This window comes from Hemitrygon akajei, chromosome 14 (genome assembly GCF_048418815.1).
Source record: "Hemitrygon akajei chromosome 14, sHemAka1.3, whole genome shotgun sequence".
In the NCBI taxonomy this organism is placed as follows: domain Eukaryota; kingdom Metazoa; phylum Chordata; class Chondrichthyes; order Myliobatiformes; family Dasyatidae; genus Hemitrygon; species Hemitrygon akajei.
The window spans coordinates 46,212,915-46,239,324 of NC_133137.1; the positions used below are offsets into that span (position 1 = coordinate 46,212,915).

Genomic DNA, 26,410 nt, shown 5'->3' on the forward strand with positions numbered 1-26,410 from the left:
GTACACCTCTATCATGTCTCCTCTCATCCTCCTGCTCTCCAAAGAGTAAAGCCCTAGCTCCTGTCCCGTCCCTCAGCCCAGATAATGAAACTGGAACTACTATCACTTCACACAACAATAACTACAACGTTTTAAAAATCTGCCGAAGCTGGAAATCTTAAATAAAAGAAGAAAACGTTAGAAACACTCAACGGGGCAGACAGTATCAGTGGAGAGAGAATAAATATTTATTTACCATAAACACCCGAGATTCTGCAGATGCTGGAAAGCCAGCCTATCACACTCAAAATGCTGAAGGAACTCAGTAGGTCAGGCAGCATTTATGGAGAAGATTTAAACAACTGACCTTTCGGGCCAAGACCCTCAGAATTTTCCCCCACTTCCCAACTCACTCCTCTGCCCCAAACAACAATAAAAGGTTTCACAACTCGCTAGGCATTGAGAGAACTACTCACGTCCGAGCAAGCGTCCTTGGTAACCTTTGATTTTCTTGCAGGGATACCTAAGCTTGCAGCAGCTGTAGAAGCGTTTCATGAACATCATCAGGTGCCAGAGTGGGAAAACTTTCCAAGGGGGCTCGGTGGGGGCGGTGGTAACAGTGACCCGGTACTGGACGCTTCCGGAGAACGGCGTATAGGTGCTGGGCGCCGCCGACCAGGTCTCACTTGGCTTGGAGCAGTGAAGGTGACTCCGACCGTCGACGGTCTCCCGCCTACCCATCCGCTTGCCTTCCTCCACGTCCATCTCCAGGCTGCCGCTGAGGAAATTGTAGAATATGTCCTCGTCTTCCAACGAGGAGGATCTGGAATGCCTTCTGGAGCTGCGGGGGAGCGCACAGAGGACATGTAGGAGGGTAAACAGGAGACAGAGGGTGATGGTAGATCGGTGCATGGTTGTAAATCGATCCGGAGCCGCTCCTGGAACTGAAGCCTTTGTGTGGTCCTTGAGTCTTAAGGGGCAGGCTGCCGTCTGCGGTCTTCAAGCAGCACATTAATTCTGGTGCCAGCTGGGGCTCCGAGGGTATGCCTCGCTTTGTGCTTTATTCACCCTTGTGAAAAGAGATTTGCCTATGAATGGGAAGAGAAAACTCCAATGAGATTAAAGCGCCACAATGACACGGACATGAGGCAGGTCCAACATGCGCCATCGGGCCACCTTAAAACGGGTCTTTATAAATAAACTGGGCAGTTAAGGAATAATTTTCTTGACTTTTAGGATTTGAGGAAGACTCTGAGGAGCTGATTCGGTTCCGACTGAGGTTAGTTTATTGCCACCACATACACCGGCTGCAATGAAATTCCCTATTCGTGTGAATTCATGGTAATAATAAATACCCCCTGCAACGAACCAAAAGCAACCAAACTGCAGGAAACATACAAATATAGTTTGAGGTATTGCAAATAGAAATGTTAAGGAGGCAATAATGGATGAGGTAGAACTAAAGAAATGAATCCGAATTTAAGGTTCCCAAGTGTGGCAGCGCCACTGGGAAGGCGATAGGAGCAGAATTAGGCCATTTGTGTCAGGTCTATCCACGGTCCTTGTTCCCCCCATTGAGCCAGTTACCTTGTTCTATGTTCAGTTAAGTATCTGTTCTCTCCCTGTTCTGTGGCTCCTCCTGACACATTGTTAATAAAGTTATCGCTCACTGATATATTGTCGCCACTGTTCTGCACTTGGGTCAGACCTCCTCTACGTTATCTGACCATTCAGCCCATCGAGTCTGCCCCAGTAATAACGTGAAAGAGATAGTTGGTTCAGGAATCTGATTAGCAGTGAGGATGAAGCTGTCCTTGATTCTGGTCATCCAGGCTTCATGAGAGAACATGAAGAAGGGCCAGGGTGTTGGCATTCTTGATGACACCATTACCCTTCCTAAGGGCCAGGGTGTTGGCATTCTTGATGACACCATTACCCTTCCTAAGGGCCAGGGTGTTGGCATTCTTGATGATACCATTACCCTTCCTAAGGGCCAGGGTGTTGGCATTCTTGATGATACCATTATCCACAGGGCACCACTGAACGCCACAGGAGATCCTTTCTCCCTGTGGCCATAAGACTCTACAACTCCTCCTCTGAGTATAGAAGTATCTGGTTTTATTGCACGAATGTATTTTGCACTATTTCTCTTTAATGCACATTGTGTATTTTTTCATACACCAATGCTTTCATTTTGTATTTAAAAGTATATATTTCTGACTGAGCAACCTTGCAACAATAATTTCCTTTGGTATAAATAGAAGTTTTATCTTATCTTGTCCTTCCTGGTGCAGGTTGACTGGATGGAAGAAACTTGTTAACATGTGATGTGATGTAAATAATTAAGTTATTTACCACTCGTTGCATGTTTTGCTTTCCAGTTGCCACACCAGGCAGAGATAGAGCCCAACAGGATACTTCCTATAGTGCACCTGTCGAGGTTTGAGAGCTAAGCGGTCTGAGAAGGTGTCACATCAGTGTGGAGGGAGCAGGAGAGGCTGCTGGCGATGTGGGAACTTGATGCTGTTGACCATGTCTACAGCAGTACTGTTAATGAGGACAGCATTGTGTTCACCTACCTCCATCCCCCCACCCGCCATCCTAACATTGAATGTCAGACTCTCCCATAAAAGGCCAGGAGGTGGCTGGTGGGATGGATGTACAGGGTGGGATGTTGCTGCTGCTATTATGCTGGGATGTTTAGTGCTTCAGAAACACACATCAGTCCTCATCAAGCAGTCAGCAAAAGGATGAGTAACATGGTAGTGTAGCATAACATTCGATGCCAGCGATCTGGGTTCAATTCTCACAGCTGCCTCTAAGGAGTTTGTATGTTCTCCCCATCATTGTGTACTCTGGTTTCCTCCCACATTCTAAAGACATATGGGTTAGCTGGTCATTAAGTCACATGGATGTAACTGGGTGGAAGAGCCTGTTTTGGTACTATATCACTAACTTCAAATTCCTGGGTGTCAGCATCTCTGAAGATCCATCCTGAGCCCAACATATTGAAGCCGTCATGAAGAGGTCATGCCAGCAGCTGTATTTCATTTGGAGTTTGAGATTTGGTATGTCACCAAAGACTTGCACATTTCTGCAGATGTACCATGTATCACTCTTGGAGTTGCATCACTGTCTGGTACGGAGCTGATACACAAGAAAATCTGCAGCTGCTGGTAAATGAGGAATGCAGGATCAGCAAAAGCTACAGAAAGTTGTAAAATTAGTCAGCTCCATCATGGCTATGAGCGTCCTCACAATTGAAGGCATCTTCAAAGGGCGATGTCTCATCAAGTCAAGTCAAGTCACTTTTTATTGTCATTTCAACCATAACTGCTGGTACAGTACACAATAAAAACAAGACAATGTTTTTCAGGACCATGGTGCTACATGAACAATACAAAAACTACATTGAACTATGTAAACCAACACAAAAACTACACTAGACTACAGACCTACCCAGGACTGCATAAAGTACACAGAACAGTGCAGGCATTACAATAAATAATAAACAAGACAATAGGCACAGCAGAGTTTGGTAAACCGATGGCTTGGGGGAAAATCTGTTACATAAATAAACAGCTGAATGGCGGTGTCCAGGATTCCGTTGGTTTTTGTACTCCCGCCGAGTATTTCGTTGCCACAGATGTAGTCCAACTTAATGTCCATTAGAGAGCAGAATGGACGGGACAGCTAGCCGGCTAGGGCCTGCTTTACTCCTGGCACAGACTCCTACTTGCTTGCTGCGCTTCTGCTTCCTTGCACACTGCTTACGACGTCCCCAACTCTGGCCACCAGCATCAGGCAACTCTGAGGACTGCAGGCCGGATTCCTTCAGCAAGCCGAGGTCATGCAATCTAACCAGCAGATTTTCATGAAGGTTTGTTTTTGGGCGATCTCTGTATTGTACCAGTATCTGGCGACGGTAGTCACTCTGTTATCCACTGCCCTAAACCCTAATTGTACCTTAAAATTAAATTTAAAAAACTAAATTAAAGTAGCACTAGGTCAGAAAGGCCACTACTGTCATGTGCCACGCTGCCTGCTGGCCTCATGAAGGTGGGCGTTCATTCTTAAGGACCCTCACCATCCAGGACATGCCCTCTTCTCATTACTACCATCAGGGAGGAGGTGCAAGAGTCTGAAGAGACACATTCAACATTTGAGGAACAGCTTTTCCCCTTTGCTATCAGATTTCTAAATAGACCAGAAGCTCATGAATGCTACCTCACTATGCTGCTCTCTTTTTCACTACTACTTACTTTTTATATGTCTCATTGTAATGTATAGTAATGGTTTTATTTATTGCACTGTACTTCTGCTGCAAAACACAGGGTTAGATGTGACTGTAGAGTGAAGGACTCTCTCTCTCTCTCTCTCTCTAGCAGTCAGTATTGTTCTGTGCTCCTGCTGCTGCAAAAATAAATGAATAGTCTCACTCAACTCAACACTGAACTGGTTCTATAACCTATCAACTCCCATTCAAGGACTTTACAACTCATGTTCTCAGTATTATTTATGTTATTACTGATGTTGGCGTAGAGATGCGTCTCTACCAAAGGAGTTGTAAGGCGCTCCTCCCCTTCACTAACCTGCAGGTCACGCTTGGGCAAGGTGTAGCACCTGCTTATTCTTATCCTCATCACCTGTTCAGGGTCATGTGAAGCCATGGGAGCTAGTGGTAGACATCACAAGTCCTGGTTACGTGACCAGGCAGACAATCTCTGAAGTGTATTGATAATGGCTGTGGTCACCCGTCTTGTAAAGACTCTGCCCAGAAGAAGGCACTGGCAAACCACTTCTGTAGAAAAATTTGCCAAGAATGATCATGGTCACGAGACCATGATCGCCTGCGTCATATGACATGGCATATAACGATAATTATTATTTGCTTTTTTGTTTGCAGTTTGTTGTCTTTTGCACAGTGGTTGCTTGTCAGTATTTTGATGTGTGTAGTTTTTCATTGATTCTATTATATTTCTTTATTCTTCTGTGAATGCCTGCAAGAAAATGAATCTCAGGGTAGTATATGCTAACATATGCAAACTTTTAATATAAATTTACTTGGATCTTTTTGAACTTTTGAAAACTCATTTTCATAGTATTTCTGATACACAAGAAAATCTGCAGCTGCTGGTAAACGAGGAATGCAGACAAAATTATGCAGGAACTCAGCAGGTCAGGCAGCATCTGTGGAAAGAAGTAAGCAGTCGACTTTTTGGGGTCCAGACCCTTCATCAGGACTGGAAAAAAACCTCTCATGTTTTACTTACAGCCCTGATGAATGGTCTCGGCACAAAACATTGACTGCTTACTCTTTTCCATAGATGCTGCCTGGCCTGCTGAGTTCCTTCAGCACTTTGTGTGTGTTCCAGAGATTGCTGAGCACTGGGGCAGTAAAGCAATTGCACTAAATGTTTTTACACAGATGCACTACTGGGGGTGCTGTTAGAAGTGGATGCATTAGGGATAATTAAAAGACTCTTAGAGGGGTATGTGGATGAAAGAAAAATGGGGCATTATATGGGAGTGAAGTGTTAGATTGATCCTGGAGTACATTAAAAGGATCTGTATTCTGTTATATCCTGGTGAAGCCCAGAATGAACATTAGGTTTAGGTGTCAGCTGATCATCCTGCCAGTGACACCTTCTGTCACTTTACTTGCTGTTTAAAAAGAGACTACTGTGATGTTAATTGAGTGGATTGTATGGTCCCACCTTTTCAAATGAAACAAGAATGAAGTATGATGAACAATAACCCTACAGGACTTAATGTCATGTAATTGAGAACTGTTAAACTAATTGCCTCTTCAGTCACGGTAATACACCTCTGTTACTTCTAAGAACAGGTTTGTACAGTATCACATTTGAAGGTCTCAATCATGTTTTGGAGCCTCGTCCACAATATGTCCCAGCTCGAGATATCCTGGATCCCATTCTAATTATTTTATCAAGCACACTTCAGAATAAAAGTCCACATGTGCAGTCATTGAGCGAAATCTGACCCTGGCCTTGCTGTTGAAACATAGACAAACACTGAAGGTGGAGGAGGCCATTCACCCAATCAGTCCATGCTGGCCACTTTATTACGTACACCTGTACGTTAATGCAAATATCTAATTAACCAATCATGTGGTAGCAACTCAATGCATAAAAGCATGTAGATAAAAGGTTCAGGCCAAACATCAGAATAGGGAAGAAATGTGATCTAAGTGACTTTGATCACGGAATGATAGTTGGTGCCAGAAACTGCTGGTTTCCTGGGTTTTTCCACACAACAGTGTTTAGAGTTTACCGACAATGGTGTAAGAAACAAAAACATCCAGTGAGTGGCAGATCTGCAGGCAAAAATGCCTTGTTAATGACAGAGGTCAGAGGAGAATGGCCAGGCTGGCTCAAACTGACAGGAAGGTGATAGTAAATCAAATAACCACATGTTACAACAGTGGTGTGCAGGAAAGCATCTCTGAATGTACAACAAGTTGAACCTTGAAGTGGATGGGCTACAGTAGCAGAAGACCACAAACTTACACTCAGTGGCCACTTTATTGGGTGTGGGAGGTACGGGATGTGGGAAGTACAGAAGGTATGGGGGTATAGGAAGTACAGGGGGTAGTGGAGGTACAGGGGGTATAGGGGGTACGGGGAGGTACAGGATGTACGGGAGATACAGGGAGTAGGGGAGGTACAGGGGGTACGGGGAGCTACAGGGGGTATGGAGAGGTACAGGGGGTATGGGAAGTATGAGAGTTACAGGAGGTACAGGGGGTAGGGGAAGTATGGGAGGTCTAATAAAATGATCACTGAGTTGAGGTGATATTTCGCCCTTAAGGTGGTAAACCCAGCATCAGTGCCAGGTAAAACAAACATGGTAGGATGGTTGAGTAGTATCTGTAGGAATAAAAGGAAGTATTAAAGATTTGCATTGAGACCCTATGTTAGGGTGTCAGTGTGGGGGAATGTTGAGACTGACTGACAGAAGCTGTACATAACTGAATCACCAAGGCTATGAACCTATTGCAGGCAGGTGGGATCAGTATATAGTCAATGAGTGGAATGACTGTGGTGACAGGTTTGTATGATTATTTCACTATAATGTGACTCTGGATGTCGTCTAGGACACATTCTCCACAAGCTTCTCAGTCCTGTGTTTCAGCAGTGCCTTTTCAATGGTGCTGTGACCCCTTTGGTCACAAAGGTGTTGGTCTCGTAGACTCCAGTGTGCTCTGGATTCAAAATATTTACTCCTTGAGAAACCAATCCAAGTGGACAAAGAAGCGGAGATTAATTGTCACGGTGTTACTTGGGTGGAGTGACATTAGTTATCATTTGTGACAGACTGGGAATGAAGATGAACTCTATTAGATTTTAGCTGTAATTTATGGAGAGATGTCCAGCAGCTAATACAAACTTCTACAGGTGTCCTGTAGAAAGTATCCAGAATGGTTACATCAATTCAAGTGCACAGTAAGCAAAAGAACTTCAGAGTGTAGTGGACTCAGCCCAATACATCACAGGTACATCCCTCCCCAACAGCACTAGTGTCTAGAGGATGTGCTGGCTCAGAAGGCTACATCTGTCCTGAAAGATCCCCACACCTGGACCATGCCATCTTCTTGTGGTTAGCATTGGGTGGGAGATACAGAAGCCTTAAGTTCCACGCAGTCAGGCTCAAGAAAAGAACTAACACGAGGAAATCTGCAGATGCTGGAAATTCAAACAACAACACACACAAAATGCTGGTAGAACATAGCAGGCTAGGCAGCATCTATAGGGAGAAGCGCTGTTGACGTTTCGGGCCGAAATATCGACAGCGCTTCTCCCTATAGATGCTGCCTGGCCTGCTGTGTTCTACCAGCATTTTGTGTGTGTTGTTGTTTCAAGAAAAGAACCATTTGGTTCTTGAATCAAACTGCATAATCCTAATTATTTCCTCAGAATGTTAACATCATGACCACTTCGCACTACAATGGACTTTGATTTTTTTTTATAGTTCTGATTTTATAGTGTGTAATTTATGTTTTTATTATGAATGTTGTTTCCTGGGATTGTGTCCTGTGAATTTTTCATTACACCCAAGCTTGTAAATATAATAATAAACCCGATTTTGGACTTAGATGCACCCTCAAGGCAGTTTAGACAAGTTTTGAAAGGGCTAATGAGATATTAATCCAGAATTAGGAACCTTCATTGATGTTTTATTTCTGAAGGCTCTCAAGCTCCTCCATAAATTGCATGTAGGTGAGCCAGTCCTGGCTAGAATCCAAAGGATTTTGACAGTCAAAGGGAACTGGCTGACATGGGATGAGTTCTGCATGTTCATATTGACCAGGATAAGAAAGAGTCTTCCAAACCAATATTTAGCTCTTGCTTATCTTTAAAATATGTTCTTAAATGCAGATGCTGGAAATTAGAAAATAAAAAGAAAATATTGGAAATACTCAGCAGGTTAGGCAGCATCAAGAAAGGGAGTAGAGATAGCCCAGGAAATGATAGGCCAGCGAGTCTTACTTCAGTGGTTGGTAAATTGATGGAGAAGATCCTGAGAGGCAGGATTTATGTGGTACAGGGGGTACGGGGAGGTATAGGGGGTATGAGAGGTATGGGAGATGTCTAATAAAGTGGTCACTGAGTTGAGAAGATGTTTTGCCCTTAAGTGCTAAACCCAGCATCAGTGCAGGTAAAGCAAACATGGTAGGATGGTTAAGTAGCATCTGTAGGGATCCCCTATTCCTGCGGAGGATCAGAGGGATCTTGGGGTCTGAGTCCATAGGACGCTGAAAGCAGGTTGACCCTGAGGTTAAGAAAGCATATAGTGCATTGGCCTTCATCAACCATGGGACTGAGCTTAGGAGCCGAGAGGTAATGTTGCAGCTATATAGGACCCTGGTCAGACCCCACTTGGAGAACTGTGCTCAGTTCTGGTCACCTCACTACAGGAAGGACATGGAAACCATAGAAAGGGTTCAAAGGAGATTTACATGGATGTTGCCTGGATTGGGGAGCATGCCTTATGAGAATAGATTGAGTGAACTTGGCCTTTTTTTCTTTGAGCAGCGGAGGATGAGAAGTGACCTATAGAGATGTATTGTATAAGGTGTTCAGAGGCATTGATCATGTGGATAGCCAGAGGCTTTTTCCCAGGGCTGAAATGGCTAACATGAGGGGGCATAGTTTTAAGGTGCTTGGAAGTAGGTACAGAGGAGATGTCAAGGGTAAGTTTCTTTACGCAGAGAGTGGTGAGTGCGTGAAATGAGCTGCTGGTGATGGTGGTGGAGGCAGATACAATAGGGTCTTTTAAGAGGCTCCTGGATAGGTACATGGAGCTCAGAAAAATAGAGGGCTATGGGTAACCCTAGGTAATTTCTAATGTAAGGACATGTTCGGCACAGCATTGTGGGCTGAAGGGCCTGTATTGTGCTGTAGGTTTTCTATGTTCTATGTTTTTAACTAGTTCTGGTGAGGGAAAACTCATTGATGTGAAATATTTCTCTCTCTCTCTCCCCCCCCCCCACCCCCAGTAACCTCCTGACCTGCTGAGAACATTTTTAACATTAAATTCAGTGTTCTAGCAGCTTTTTTGCTTCCATTTAGCACAGTACAGCAGAAACTGTTCTTCTCAAGTATGTCTATGACTGTAAAGCACTCCAAAAAATCCAGAGGCCAGCCAGTTGCTAGTTAATGCAAGTCATTCTCTCTCGGAGATAATTAGGCAGGTACTGGAAATCTGCAGAGAAACAAAAAAAAACAAGAAAAAGAGGAGAGATTTGACAAAAGTAGACAAAATTATGATGAGTATAGATAGGGTAAATGGAAACAGCCTTTTTCCACCGAGGCTGAGTGAGACTACAACTAGAGGTCATGGGTTAAGGGTGAGAAGTGAATAATTAAAGGGAATCTGAAAGGTTGTGAGAGCATGGAACAGGCTAGTGGAAGAGGTCGATGCGGGTTTGATTGCAACATTTAAGAGAGGTTTGCATGAGTACACAGATGGGAGGAATATGGTCCAGGTATGGGTTGATGGAATTAGGCAGAATAACAGTTCAGCATGGACTAGATGGGCCAAAAGGCCTGCTTACATGCTGTAGTGCTTTAAAACTCGCATGTTTTCAGCATCCAAAAATTTTGTGCTTAGGGTTACAGTTATATAGCAAATAGCATAGAAACAGGCCCTTCAGTCCATCACTTCTATGCTAATAACACATAGGGTTAGAATCATACAGCTACAGCACCTATAAAAAGTATTTGCCCACCTTGGAGGTTTACTTGTTTTATTGTTTTCCCACATCGAATCACAGTGGATTTAATTTGGCTTTTTTGACACTGAGCAACAGATTCTTTCGTGACAAAATGAAACCAGATCTCTACAAAGTGATCTAAATTAATTACAAATATAAAACACAATACAATTGATCGCATAAGTATTCACCTCCACCCCCCCCCCCTTAATATGACACAGCAAATCATCATCACTGGTGCAGCCATCCTAGACTTCCTATAGGATTTCCAACAGGTGGTCAGGATGGGCTCCCTCCCCAGGGTTGAGTTTTGAGTCCCCTCCTCCACTCCCTTTACACCCACAACTGTACTGCCACACACAGCTCCAATCTGCTGATCAAATTTGCAGAAGACATGACTTTGATCGGCCTTATTTCTAGCAGTGATGAGACAGCCTACAGAGGAGAGGTTGACAGCCTGACACAGTGGTGCCAAGATAACAACCTCTCCCTCAGTGTCCAAAAAACAAAAGAGCTGATTGTGGATTACAGGAGGAATGGAGACAGGTCCTCCCCGATCAACATCAAGGAAGTTCCTTGGTATACACATTGCCGATGATCTCACCTGGACCGTACACACTGGCTTTGTGGCAAGTAAAGCACAACAGTGTCTGTTCCACCTGAGGTACTGAAGAAGTTCAGCATGAGCCCCCAAATCCTGCAGACCTTCAACAGGGCCACCACTGAGAGCATCCTGACTGGCTGTATCACTGCCTGATACAAGAACTGCACCAACCTTGATCGCTGGACACTGCAAAGAGTGGTACAGACAGCTCAGTGCATCTGTGGATGTGAACTTCCCTCTATTGAGGACATTTACAGCAGCAGGTACTTAAAGAAGGCCTGGAAGATCATTGGGGACACCAGTCACCCCAACAATCAACTGTTTCATCTGCTTCTGTCTGGCAAATAGTACCACAGCATTAAAGCCAGGACCAACAGGCTATGGGACAGCTTCTTTCTACAAGCCAGTAGACATAAATTCACATGTCTGTACAGTCATAACAGAAAGAATTTTACCCCTTCATGTTGTGGGATGGATGTAAGATTTAAATAAATAAATTCCAAATTCAATTGGTATTAAAAGTCACTTAATTAGTTAAATGGAGATCACCTGTGTGCAGTCAAGGTGTTTCAATTGATTGTAGTAAAAATACACCTGTACCTGGAAGGTCCAACTGCTTGAGTCAATATCCTACCAAAAACTACACCATGAAGACAAAAGAACACTCTGAACAACTCAACAAAAAGGTTATTGGAAATCACAAGTCAGGAGATGGTACAAGAAAATTTCCAAGTCACTGAATATCCCTTAGAAACACAGTTAAGTTAATTATCAAGAAATGGAAAGAATATGGCGCAGCTGTAAATCTGCCTCGAGCAGGCCATCCTCAAAAACTAAGACCATAAAACATAGGAGCAGAATCAGGCTATCTGGTCCATTGAGTCTGCTCCACCATTCAATCAGATCCAGCTTATCAAATTTCTCCTGTGACGGGGTACTGAATTACCCCTATGAACTGTGCTTCTGAAAAGAGAGAGGGAGTTGTTGTTCAACACCAGACACGTTATTAAGAGAGAGAGAAGCGAAGACTGCTCGGAGATGGTGTTGTGGTTTCTCTGCAAGCATGTTTACACTTTTGCAAGGCCACTGTCAGCTTCTGTATTCTTACAGAGAGAGAAGGGAGGAACTGTTCAATGGACAGCTGGTGTTCAGCATGGTGAGATAAATAGGTCAGCTGATGGACCTACAGACACATGGTTTTAGACACTGAATGAGCTTTGTTGTGCCCACAGAAAAAGTGGGTTTTGGTGGATCGATCAGGCAGATTGATCAGTGGGTCTCGCAGTGTGAAAGGGTGTGACCGGTGGGGAGTTTGTCGTGTGTCCAACCCTCACCTGGGTTGATAATTCCACCATGGAAGAACTGTCCTCTTACAGTTGGTGACTGTAAGTTTTGGGAACAGGAGGATGACATGGAGGATCGGCATCAGCATCGACATTGGCATTGGAAGATAAACCAACATTCTAACTCTCCATCTCTCTCTCTCCAACTCTACTCAAACCACATTCCAGAACTGAACTATATATATACACATATATAATGGAAGACTCAGACTCCAGGTGTGTCCATTTTTGCTGGTTCTTTTTTCTTTTTTAACCTGTTACGGGGTACGTAACACTCATAATAACACCGGCCTTCCCATCCGGGCTACATCCTTGTGATAAACTAAATAAAGTCTGCAGGTGCTGAAAATCCAAAGCAAAACACACAAAATGCTGGAAGAACTTATGTGGTCAGGCAGCCTCTATGGAAATGAATAAGCAGTGAGCAGTTTCAAGTTCCTGGGTGACAATATCTCAGAGGGATCTATCCTGGACTCAACATTTTGAAGCAGCTCCAAAGAAGGCATGGCAGTGGCTATATTTCATTAGGAGTTTGAGGAGTTTGGTATGTCACCAAAGACACTTTCAAACTTCTACAGATGTACCGTGGAGAGCATTCTAACTGTCTGCATCACCGTCTGGTATGGGTGGGGGTGGGGCTACTACTTGGGATTGAAATAAACTACAGAGAGTAGTAAACTCAGTCAGCACCACCATGTGCACTAGCCTCTGTAGTACAGAAACATAGAAAACTTACAGCAATACAGGTCATTCTGTATTGTGCCGAAAGCTGTGCCGAACATGTCCCTACCTTAGAAATCACTAGGCTAACCCATAGCCCTCTATTTTTCTAAGCTCCATGTACCTATCCAAAAGTCTCTTAGAAGACCCTATCATATCCACCTCCACCACCGTTGCCAGCAGCCCATTCCACGCATTTACCACTCTCTGAGTAAAAAACTTACCCCTGACATCTCCTCTGTACCTACTCCCCAGCACCTTAAACCTGTGTCCACTTGTGGCAACCATTTTAGCCCTGGGAAAAAGCCTCTGACTATCCACACGATCAATGCCTCTCATCATCTTATACACCTTTATCAAGTCACCTCTCATCTTCCATCACTCCAAGGAGAAAAGGCTGAGTTCACTCAACCTGTTTTCATAAGGCATGCTCCCCAATCCAGGCAACATCCTTGTAAATCTCCTCTGCACCCTTTCTATGGCTTCTACATCCTTCCTGTAGGCATCCTTCCTGTGAGGCAACCGGAACTGAACACAGTACTCCAAGTGGGGTCTGACCAGGGTCCTATATAGCTGCAACATTACATCTCGGCTCCTAAATTCAATTCCACGATTGATGAAGGCCAATACACCGTACATCTTCTTAACCACAGAGTCAACCTGTGCAGCTGCTTTGAGCGTCCTATGGACTCGGACCCCAAGATCCCTCTGATCCTCCACACTGCCAAGAGTCTTACCATTAATACTATATTCTGTCATCATATTTGACCTACAAAAATGAACCACTTCACACTTAACTGGGTTGAACTCCTTCTGCCACTTCTCAGCCCAGTTTTGCATCCTATCAATGTCCCACTGTAACCTCTGACAGCCCTCCACACTATCCACAACACCTCCAACCTTTGTGTCATCAGCAAACTAACTAACCCATCCCTCCACTTCCTCATCTAGGTCATTTATAAAAATCACAAAGAGTAAGGGTCCCAGAAGAGATCCCTGAGGCACACCACTGGTGACCGACCTCCATGCAGAATATGACCCGCCTACAACCACTCTTTGCCTTTTGTGGGCAAGCCATTTCTGGATCCACAAAGCAATGTCTCCTTGGATCCCATGCCTCCTTACTTTCTCAATAAGCCTTGCATAGAGTACCTTATCAAATGCTTGCTGAAATCCATATACACTACATCTACTGCTCTACCTTCATCAATGTGTTTAGTCACTTCCTCAGAAAAATTCTATCAGGCTCGTAAGGCACAACCTGCTCTTGAAAAAGCCATGCTGACTATTCTTAATCATATTATACCTCTCCAAATGTTCATAAATCCTGCCTCTCAGGATCTTCTCCATAAACTTACCAACCACTGAAGTAAGACTCACTGGTCTATAATTTCCTGGGCTATCTCTACACACTTTCTTGAATAAAGGAACAACATCTGCAACTCTCCAATCCTCCGGAACCTCTCCCATTGATGATTTAAAGGGAGGAGGCTTTTCTGTGCATTACTTCTCAGAATCAAATCACTCAATTGGGTGACATGAAAATCAATCTTCTGGAATTTATTTGATTATATGTTAATTTATTTGTGGGAATATTACTTTGTGTTGTGTGTGAGTTATATGTATGGTGTTGTGCATCTTGCTCCGAAGGAATATTGTTTCATTTGGCAGTATACGTGTATGTGGTTGATGATAATGAACTTGATGAAAATTTTGTTTTGCAGCAGCAATACAGTACAAAAACATAAAATTACCATAAATTACAATAAATAAACAAAAATAAATCGTGCAATAAAAAGAATCCAAATCAGATTTAATATCAGACAGCAGTACTTGCAAAGCATAATAATAAAAAATGTAAATTACAGTAAATATTTATATTAAATTAAATAAGTAGTGCAAAAAGAGAAAAAAGAAAACAAAAGGTAGTGAGATAATGTTCATGGATTCAATGTCCATTCAGAAATCAGATGACAGAAGGGAAGAAGCTGTTCCTGAATCATTGAGTGTGTGCCTTCAGGCTCCTGTACCTCCTCTTTGATGGTAACAATGAGAAGAGGGCATGTCCTGGGTGATGGGGGTCCTTAATGATGGATGCCACCTTTTTGAGGCATTGTGCTTTGAAGATGTCCTGGATGCTTGGATTAATGGTAGTGTGTCCAGACGTTCATGTATCTGAGGATGGAGGGGAAGAAGCTGTTTCTGAGGCACTGAGTGTGGATCTTCAAGCTGCTGTACCTCCACCCTAGGTAAGTCCATAAGATATAGGAGCAGAATTAGGCCATTTGTCCCATCAAGTCTGCTCCATGGCTGATCCATTTCCCTCTCAGCCCCAGTCTTCTGCCTTCTCCCCATATCCCTTCATGCCCTGACTAATCGAGAATCTATCAACCTCTGCCTTAAATATACCCACTGAATTGATCTCTACTGCCACCTGTGGCAACAAATTCCACTCTCTGGCTAAATAAATTCAATAGTTTCAAGAGTTTCATTTAATATCATAGAAATGTATACAATATAAATCCTGAAATTCTTATTCTTTGCAGACATTCTCCTTATCTCCATTCTAAAAGGATGTTCCTCTGTTCTGTGGCTGTGTCCTCTGGTCTTGGTCTCTCCCACCCTCGGAAGCATCCTCTTCACATCCACTCTGTCGAGGCTTTTCAACATTTGATAGGTTTCAATGAGGTCACACCTCATTCTTCTGAATTCTAGTGAATTCAGTCCCAGAGCCATCAAACGCTCTTTCTATACAAACCTTTCAATATGGAATCAATTTCGTGAACCTTCTTTGTACTCTCTCCAATGTCAGCACATCCCTTCTTAGATAAGGGGCCCCAAACTGCTCACAATACTCCAAGTGAGGCATCACCAGTGCTTTATAAAAAGCACATGACATCTTTACTTTTTTATTCTAGTCCTCTGAAATAATTTAATAAATAATTTGTTTCAATTTAATTTAATAATTTAATTTAATAAATAATATTTTAGCCTTCTCACCACTCTGCAAATTAACCTTTAGAGAATCCTGCATGAGGATTTGTACCTCAGATTTTTGAATTTTCTCTCCATTTAGAAAAGTGCATGACTATGTACTTCTTGACACTGTATTCAGTCTGCCTCTTCTTTGCCCATTCTCCTAATCAGTCTCCTTTTGCAGCCTCTCTACTTCCTCAAAACTACCTGTCCTCCACCTATCTTTATATTGTCTACAATCTTGGCAACAAAGCCATCAATTTCATCATCCAAATCATCGACATACAATGTAAAAAGAATCCGTTCCAACACAAACCCCTCTGGAACACCATTAGTCACCAGCAGCCAATCAGAAAAAGCTCCCTTTATTCCCACTTTTTACCTCCTGCCAATCAGCCACTGCTTTATCCATGCTAGAATCTTTCCTGTAAAACCATGGGTTAAGCAGCCTCATGTGTGTCACCTTGTCAACGGCCTTCTGAAAATCCAAGTACACAACATTAGCCTTTGTCTATCCTGCTTGTTATTTCTTCAAAGAATTCCAACAAACTTGTCAGGGAAGATTTTGCCTTGAGGAAACCATGCTGACTACTGCCTATTTTACCATGTGTCTCCCAGTATCCTAAAACTACATCCTTAACAATTGACTCCAGCATCTTCCCAACCACTGAGGTCAGACTAATTGGCCTATAATTTCCTTTCCTCTACTTTTCTCCCTTCTTGAAGAGTAGAGTGACATTTGCTATTTTCCGGTCTTCTTGAATGTTTCTTGAAAGATCATTACTAATGCCTCCACAATCTCTTCAGCCACTTCAATCAGAACCCTAGGGTATACACCATCTGGTCCAGTTGACTACCTACCTTCAGATCTTTCAGTTTCCCAAGAACGTTCTCTCTAGTAAAGGTAACTTCACACAGTTCATGAACCCTGACACCTGGCACTTCCATCATACCGCTAGTGTCTTCCACATCTCCTTGCTAGGAGTTTCACTACATATGCCTCTATTTGTAACCCAGCTACAACATTTTCAGCACTATCACTCTGGCTCCCATCCCCCTGCTGAATTAGTTTAAACCTACCTGAACAATTCTAGCCAACCTGCCCGTGAGGATATTGGACCCCCTCAGGTCTGTCATAGTACATATGTCATATATACAACCCTGAGATTGATTTTCTTCCAGACATTCACAGTAGATACAAGGAAGTTCAACGTTCAAACTAAATTTATTATCAAAGTACATATATGTCACCATGTACAACCCCGAGACACATTTCCTCATGCATAAGATGATGAGAGGCATTGATCGTGTGGATAGTGTCATGACCTCAGCCCCCTCCTTCAAAAGAATCGCAAGATCGCTATTAATTCAGGTCTTGGACCCAGGAAATGAGAGACAATGCCACGGAGTTGACCATTGTTCTCAGAGGCACCTGTGTGAATTGCAACTCTATAGTACGTGCTAGATATCAGGGACAGGGACACCCTCAGGCAATGTGGTGTGGGGATGGCCTCACCCTACCTTGATTGACATTTACAAATCTTGCCAGCCATGATAAAAAGGAGACTGCTGGAGGCGGTACTCCAGCGACGCACCAGACGGAGACACCATCGCTCATCGCTCCCGTAAGGACGGGAAGCTGTTCGGGAGCCACGTGTGTTCTGGTTCCCCTAGCTAGGGAATTGAGTGGCTGATAACCCCGAAAAGGATTTCGGACTGACAACGAGGAACTCCTGTTCTCGATCTCACGCTTTGAATCCAGAAGGCTGGCAAGTTTATTTTCTCTATCCAACCCGTGAACACGCAGCGGTCCCTCAAGCGGCAAAAAGCATCCATGAACTGGCGAGACTTTTATATTTCAATTGGACAAATCGTTCAACCCCTAGACAATGATAGAGCTCATTTTTGATTGATTATTACTACACCTATGCTTTAGATTGAGTTTTGACGATGTATATGATCTGAATGTTTTGTATTAACCATACGTTTGTGCCCCTTTATAAATAAAACGGTTGAAAATAGTAGCACCAGGCTCAGCAGACCCATCTATCTTTGCTGATAAGTCACCCGGTTACTGGGGAACGTAACAATAGTCAGAGGCTTTTCCCCAGGGCTGAAGTGGCTGCCACAAGAGGACACAGGTTTAAGGTGCTGGGGAGTAGGTGCAGAGGAGATGTCAGGGGTAAGTTTTTTACTCAGAGAGTGGTAAGTGCGTGGAATGGGCTGCCGGCAATGGTGGTGGAGGCGGATACGATAGGGTCTTTTAAGAGACTTTTGTATAAGTACATGGAGCTTAGAAAAACAGAGGGCTATGGGTAAGCCTAGTAATTTCTAAGGTAGGAACATGTTCGGCACAACTTTGTGGGCCAAAGGGCCTGTATTGTGCTGTAGGTTTTCTATGTTCTATGTTTCTATGAAACTCATTTTCATGTGGGCATTCACAGCAAATACAAGAAACACAATAAAATCAATGAAAGGCCACACAACAGGACAGACAAACAACCAATGTAGAAAAGTCAATAAACTGTGCAAATAAAACAGGAAGTACAAAATAATAAATAAAATAAGCAATAAATATTGAGAACATGAGATTAAAATTCCTTGATAGCGAGTCCATAAGGTGTGAGGACAGTTCAGTGATGGGGACTGGTTGAGTGGAATTATCCCCTCTGACCAAGAGCCTGATGGTTGAGGGGTAACTGTTCCTGAACCTAGTGGTCTGAGTCTGGAGGTCCCTGCAACTTCTTCCTGATGGCAACACAACAGAATATAGTCAATGATAAAATAAACACAAAGATGGATAAACAAAAATGTTCAAAAGAAGGCAAAAAAAGATAATTTGCTTGCTTTTATTGTTTGAATGATTTGTTTTTTTCCCCAGCATGTTTGCTGTTTGACAGTCTTTTTTTAGCAGATTCTATTGTGTTTCTTTGTTTTGTGCTGCCTGTAAGGAGATGAATCACAAGGTTGTATAAAGTATGCATACTTTGATAATAAATTTTCTTTGAACTTAATAAAAAGAGATGAAGAGTCCTTGAAAGTGAGTCAATTGGTTGTGGGAGCATTTCAAAGTGAAGTTCAGTGAAGTTATTTCCTTTGGGTCAAGAGCTTGAGGTTCTTGTACCTTTTTCCTGATGGCAGCAGCTAGAAGAGAGCATATCCTGGGTGGTGGAGTTCCTGATGATGGATGCTTTCCTGCAACATAGTTTCATGCAGATGTGCTCAGTGGTTCGGAGGGCTTTAACCATGATGGACTGGGTTGTATCCACTACTTTTTGCAGGATTTTCTGTTCAAGGGCATTGGTTCTTCCGTAGCAGGCTATGATGCAGCCAGCTAATTTACCCTCCACTACTCTATAGAAGTTTGTCAAAGTTTTAGATGTCATGCCGAATCTGCACAAACTCCTAAGGAAGTAGAGGTGCTCCTGTGCTTTCTTTGTAATTGCTCATACGTGCTGGGCCCAGGACAGATCCTCCGAAGTAATAACACATAGGAATTTAAAGTTGCCGACCCTCTCCACCTCTGATCCTCTGATGAGGACTCTCTTGTGGTCCTCTGGTTTCCTTCTTCTGAAGTCTACAATCAGTTTGTTGGTGTTGCTGACACTGAGACTACAGCCTACTTTATCATGTGCCTCCAAGTACCTGTGACCTCATCCTTCATTATCGACTCCAACATCTTCCCAACCACTGAGGTCAGACTAACTGGCCTATAATTTCCTTTCTTCTGCCTCTCTCCCTTCTTGAAGAGTGAAGGGACATCTGCAATTTTCCAGTCTTCCAGAACCATTCCAGAATCTAGTGATTCTTGAAAGATCACTATTAATGTCTCCATGATCTCTTCAGACAGCTCTTCAGAACCCTGAGGTGTAGTCTATCTGGCCCAGGTGACTTATCTACCTTCAGACCTATTAGGTTCTCAAGCAACTTCTCCGTCGTAATGGCAACGTCATACATTTCCGACCCCGACACTCTTGAACCTCTGGCATACAGTTAGTGTCTTCCACAGTGAAGATTGGTGCAAATTAGTTATTCAGTTTTTCCACCGTTTGTCCCAACAGCATTGTTTTCCAGCTGTCCAATGTCTCCTCTTACCTCTTACACTCTATGTATCCTCTTTAATATCATTGGCTAACTTACCTCTGTATTTCCTCTTTTCCTTCTTAATTACTTTATTAGTTGCCTTCTGTTGGTTTTTAAAAGCTTCCCAAAACTCCAACTTCCCACTAATTTTTGCTCTGTTGTATGTCCCCTCTTTGGCTTTTATGTAGTTGATTTCTCTAGTCAGCCACAGTTGTGTCATCCTGTCTTTGGAATGCTTCTTCCTCTTTGGGATAGATATATCCTGTGCCTTCCAAATTACTCCCAGAAACTTCAGCCATTACTACTCTGCCATCATTCCTGCCAATGTTCTTTTCCAATCAATTTTTACCAGCTCCACTCTCATTCCTCTGTAATTACTATATGGAATCCTAGGTAATTTCTAAAGTAAGTACATGTTCGGCACAGCATTGTATTATGCTGTAGGTTTTCTGTGTTTCTATGTTTTTATTATCTTTACTCCGCTCTAGTACTGATACATCTGACTTTAACTTCTCCTTCTCAAATTTCAGGGTGAAGTCAATCATATTATGATTACACATTCACCAATTCTGGTTCATTGCACAACAACAAATCCAGAATAGCTGATCCCCTAGTGGGCTCGTCCATGAGCTGCTCTAAAAAGCCATTTCCTAAGCATTCTAGAAACTCCCCCTCTTGTGATCCAGCACCAACCTTATTTTCTCACCCTACCCACACACTGACATCTCCTACGACTATCATAACATTGTGCTTTTGGCATACATGTTCTATCTTTTGTTGTAATTTGTAGAGCACTGTTTGGGAGTCTGTATATAACTCATCAGACTCTTTTTACCTTTAGCACTACCCACAACAATTCAACATCTTTCAACCCTATGTCACCTCTTTCTAAAGATTTGATTTCAATTTTACCAATCCCCTCTGCATGTCCTTTCGATACAATGTACATTAAGCTCCCAACAATAATCTTCTTTCAGCCACAATACAGTGTTGCCCACAATGTCATACTGTAACTGTGCTACATCTACCTTATTCCATATACTGTGCACATTCAAATATAATACTTTCAGTCCTGTATGTGCTCCTTTTGATTTTGTCCACCTTTTCCATTGCAACTCATCCTGTTGACTGCAGTTTTGCCCTGTTGTCAGCTTCTCCTTGCTGGTATTCTCACTACACACTCCCTCTGTAAACCAACTACCCCATCCTCAGCACTATCACTAGCCACGTGAGGACAATATGAGTGAGGTTGATGTTCTAGAGCATGTTGATATTAAGGGAAAAGAGGTGTTAAAATACATTAAGACAGATAAGTCCCCTTATAGAATATTCCTCAGGCTGCTCCACGAAGTGAGGGAAGACATTGCTGAGCCTCTGACTGGGATCTTTATGTCCTCGTTGTCCATGGGAATGGTACCGGAGGATTGGAGGGAAGCGAATGTTGCCCCTTGTTCAAAAAAGGTTGTAGTGACAGTCCAGGTAATTATAGACCAGTGAGCCTTACGTCTGTGGTGGGAAAGCTTTTGGAAAAGATTCTTAGAGATAGGATCTATGGGCATTTAGAGAATCATGGACTGATCAGGGACAGTCAGCATGGCTTTGTGAAGGGCAGATCGTGTTTAACAAACCTGATAGAGTTCTTTGAGGAGGTGACCAGGCATATAGATGAGGGTAGTGTAGTGGATATGATTTACATGGATTTTAGTAAGGCATTTGACAAGGTTCCACATGGTAGGCTTTTCAGAAAGTCAAGAAGACATGAGATCCAGGGAAGTTTGGCCAGGTGGGTTCAGAATTGGCTTGCCTGCAGAAAGCAGAGGCTCATGATGGAGGGAGTACATTTAGGCCAGTTAGAAGAGTGGGCTGAAAGATGGCAGATGGAGTTTAATGCTGTGAGGTGCTACATTTTGGTAGGACTAATCAAAATAGGACATACATGGTAGGGCATTGAAGAATGCAGTAGAACAGAGTGATCTAGGAATAATAGTGCATAGTTCCCTGAAGGTGGAATCTCATGTGGATAGAGTGGTGAAGAAAGCTTTTGGTATGCTGGCCTTTATAAATCAGAGCATTGAGTACAGGAGTTGGGATGTAATGTTAAAATTGTATAAGCCATTGGTAAGGCCGAATTTGGAGTATTGTGTACAGTTCTGGTCACCGAATTACAGGAAAGATGTCAACCAAATAGAGAGAGTACAGAGAAGATTTACTAGAATGTTACCTGGGTTTCAGCACCTAAGTTACAGAGAAAGGTTGAACAAGTTAGGTCTTTATTCTTTGGAGTGTAGAAGGTTGAGGGGGGACTTGATAGAGGTATTTAAAATTATGAGGGGGATAGATAGAGTTGTCGTGGATAGGTTTTTTCCATTGAGAGTAGGGGAGATTCAAACAAGAGGACATGAGTTGAGAGTTAAGGGGCAAAAGTTTAAGGGGGAACTTCTTTACTCAGAGAGTGGTAGACGTGTGGAATGAGCTTCCAGTAGAAGTGGTAGAGGCAGGTTCGATCCTGTCATTTAAAGTAAAATTGGATAGGTATATGGACAGGAAAGGAATGGAGGGTTATGGGCTGAGTGCAGGTCAGTGGGACTAGGTGAGAGTAAGAGTTCAGCACGGACTAGAAGGGCTGAGATGGCCTGTTTCTGTGCTGTAATTGTTATATGTTTGTATGGTTATATGGATGGGACGGTTGTGACTACTGGTGATCCACAAGGATCGGTTCTGGGACCTCTACTTTTTGTGATTTTTATTAATGACCTGGATGTGGAGATAGAAGGGTGGGTTGGCAAGTTTGCAGATGACACAAAGGTTGGTGGTGTTGTGGATAGTGTAGAGGATTGTCGAAGATTGCAGAGAGACATTGATAGGATGAAGAAGTGGGCTGAGAAGTGGCAGATGAAGTTCAACCCGGAGAAGTGTGAGGTGGTACACTTTGGAAGGACAAACTCCAAGGCAGAGTACAAAGTAAATGGCAGGATACTTGGTAACATGGAGGAGCAGAGGGATCTGGGGGTACATGTCCACAGATCCCTGAAAGTTGCCTCACAGGTAGATAGGGTAGTTAAGAAAGCTTATGGGGTGTTAGCTTTCATAAGTCGAGGGATAGAGTTTAAGAGTCGTGAGGTAATGATGCATCTCTATAAAACTCTAGTTAGGCCACACTTGGAATACTGTGTCCATTTCTGGTCACCTCACTATAGGAAGGAAGTGGAAGCTTTGGAAAGGGAACAAAGGAGATTTACCAGGATGCTGCCTGGTTTAGAGAGTATGCATTAACATCAGAGATTAAGGGAGCTAGGGCTTTACTCTTTGGAGAGAAGGAGGATGAGAGGAGACATGATAGAGGTATACAAGATATTAAGAGGAATAGATAGTGTGAACAGCCAGTGCCTCTTCCCCAGGGCACCACTGCTCAATACAAGAGAACATGGCTTTAAGGTAAGGGGAGGGAAGTTCAAGGGGGATATTAGAGGAAGGCTTTTTACTCAGAGAGTGGTTGGTGCATGGAATGCACTGCCTGAGTCACTGGTGGAGGCAGGTACACTAGTGAAATTTAAGATACTAGACAGGTAAATGGAGGAATTTAAGGTGGGGGGTTATATGGGAGGCAGGGTTTAAGTGTTGGTACAACATTGTGGGCCGAAGGGCCTGTACTGTTCTATGTTTTATGTCTCAGATGGTGATGGTCCTTCTGGGGGCACCATCTCTTGAGGTTTGCCTCACTGATGTGGTGGGGTGTTCCCAGTATAGAGCTGGCTGTGTCTACAACTCTCTGCAATGTCCTTGGCATTACATTGAAAATGACCACAGAATGCCGGAAGGAAAAGGAGGTTGTTGGAAAAATTTCCCATACATTTTTTTGTCAAGAACATAAGCACACTCATTAGAAGGCTCCTGGTGTGTGGTATTGTCGTCTAAGTAGTCATTCGCACTCTGTTTGAGGCCTAATGGGCCATTCACACCAGTGTCTGTTTGAATAACCTGGTATTGTGCTGCAATTTCAACAGCAAAGGCAATGGTATGTACTTACAGAATGCTTCTTGCAAAGTCGCACCAAGATCACATTAAATCCCTCAACCCACAGGGTAAAGGCAGCTCTGTAGAAGTCAACAGGCCCAATAAGAAAAAAAGTTTATCTGGTGCATTCTGTGGTCATGCTGCAAATTATTTTTCCCTTGTTCACTGTGACCAAAGAGAAAAAACTAAAATTAAATACAAAGGAACTCACATTTCTAGAGAAAGAGAAAATCCTGGAAGCCATAATCACAGGGGATTCTGTAGAAGCTAAATGCAGAGTTATAGAACACAAAGGCACAGAAACAGGCCCTTCAGCCCATCTAGTCCATGCAAAATATACAATTTTGAGCAACACAGACTAAATGCCAAAGGAACACAACAGTGATGGAGGGGTAAAAAAGAACTGCCAATACTCCTGAACCTGATGAAGGGTGTTGACCTGAAACGTCAACTGTTTATATCGCTCTATCAATGCTACCTAACTTGGTGAATTCCTTCAGGGTTTTGTGTGTGCTGAATCTGGGAAATGATTTGCAGATTACGCACAATTTTCAATATTTAAAAAAAATGATCACAGTGAAAAAATGCTGCAAGCAATTAACATAACAGAAATGTGTGGGAAGAAAGTAAGTTATAATTTCTACTCTTACTTAAAAGGATGACTCCCAAATGTACACAGAAGAGAATTGGAAACTGAGCTGAGTCCAGTGACATTCGACTAGATGGCAAGCAAGAATGCAGTTTAAAACTAACAGCATCTATTAACACAAAATAAAAAGTCTTCAAAAGCATTTTAAATTAATTGTATCTAAGAAAAGAATCCAACTAGCCTTGTATTTTTGGGTGGGGCAGAGAGTTGTCACTGATCACAGAGTCACAAAGTCTGGAATTCTCACCAGCAGGTTTGAAAAGAGGAATGCACAGAAAACTTCCCTTAAATACCTGCTCAGATTCCAAGAATCAGAATCAATTTATTGTCACTGACATATGTTGTGAAATTTGTTGTGTTCTTTTCAGCAGCAGTACAGTGCAATGCGTATAAAATTAGTATAAGTTAATATAGCACTATTGAATTTTTGTATTAAATATAGTAATATAAATTGTCACAAAATTAATGTAAATGAATAAATAGACAAGCAAACAACCAAATAAATAAATAGTGCATAAAGAGAACAAAATAGTGATTTAGTGTTGTTTATTGTTCATTCAGTAATCTGATGGCAAAGGGTAAGGAACCTCCCCCCAATGGTAGGAACGAGAAGAGGGCATGACCTGGATGGTGAGGGCTCCTCATGATAGATGCCACCTTCATGAACCATTGCTCCCCATGGTCTGTCCATTCACAAATTCCTAAACAGTGCAAAAGGCCTAAATTAACTGGGCAAACACGAGGAAATCTGCAGATGCTGGAAATTCAAGCAATACACTCAAAATACTGGTGGAACACAGCAGGTCAGAAAGCATCTATAAGGAGAAGCACTGTCAACGTTTTGGGCCGAGACCCTTCGTCAGGACTAACTGAAAGGAAAGATAGTAAGAGATTTTGAAAGTAGTAGGGGGAGGGGAAATGCAAAATTAACTGTTATCAGTTTCAACCTCTAATCACTACTTTACTGAAAATATCATAACAATTTTCTCCCCTTTCCTGAGGGCACTGCTTCCTAATTCAGATATGAATCCATGGACTGTTATCCCTCTGGCTGTCACATGTGTTCATAGTTCATGAAAGAGCAAAGTTAGACATTTACTGTTCTGAGCAAAATTGAACATATGATGCGTGATTGATAAGTTTGTGGCCTAGCATAAAAGGAGATGAGTTATACAGCTCTCGTTACATGCATGTGCAGCTCAACTCTTTGAGTGATTATGCAGAAAGTTTGAAGTTAATAACTTTTGTGGTATTTCTGTTTCAGATAATTGAAAATTGCAAGTAAGCACTGTCTGAGAAAATGGACCATAGGCCACGAATCAATCACCCCTCGTATTTGCAATATTGTGTGTGGCTCTGGCTGCCTTATCTAAGAAAGGATGTGCTGGCACAAGATTGATCACAGGAATGAAAGGGTTAATGTATGAGGAGCAGCTGATGGTTCTGGCTATGTACTTATTGGAGTTTAGAAGGAGAAGAGGGGGGAATCTCATTGAAACCTATCAAGTATTGAAAGGCCTTGATAGAGTGTATGTGGAGACAATATTTACTATAGTGGGACAGTGGTCTAGGATCAGGTTGCACAGCCTCATAATAAAAAGAAGTCCATTTAGAACAGAGGTGAGGAGGAATTTCTTTAGCCAGAGGTGGTGAATCTTTGGAATTCATTGACACAGACAGCCGTGGAGGCCAAGCCATTGGATATATTTAAAATGGAAGTTGATAGGTTCTTGATCAGTCAGAGAGTCAAAAGTCAAGGGAAGAAGGCAGAGGGATGGTGTTGAGAGGGATAATCAAATGGTAGA

General features: G+C 42.7%; 1 protein-coding gene across 1 annotated transcript in view; it reads right to left on the reverse strand.

Annotated features, from left to right (window-relative positions):
• Window positions 1-975: 975 nt before the first annotated feature.
• Window positions 976-26,410, reverse strand: part of asphd2 (aspartate beta-hydroxylase domain containing 2) — a 153,500-nt gene continuing 128,065 nt past the window's right edge. Inside the window, exon 3 of the mRNA XM_073065977.1 lies at window positions 976-1,067. Within this exon, the coding sequence (XP_072922078.1) occupies window positions 991-1,067 (77 nt within the window). The 3' untranslated portion in view covers window positions 976-990. The remainder of the gene's footprint in view (window positions 1,068-26,410) is intronic.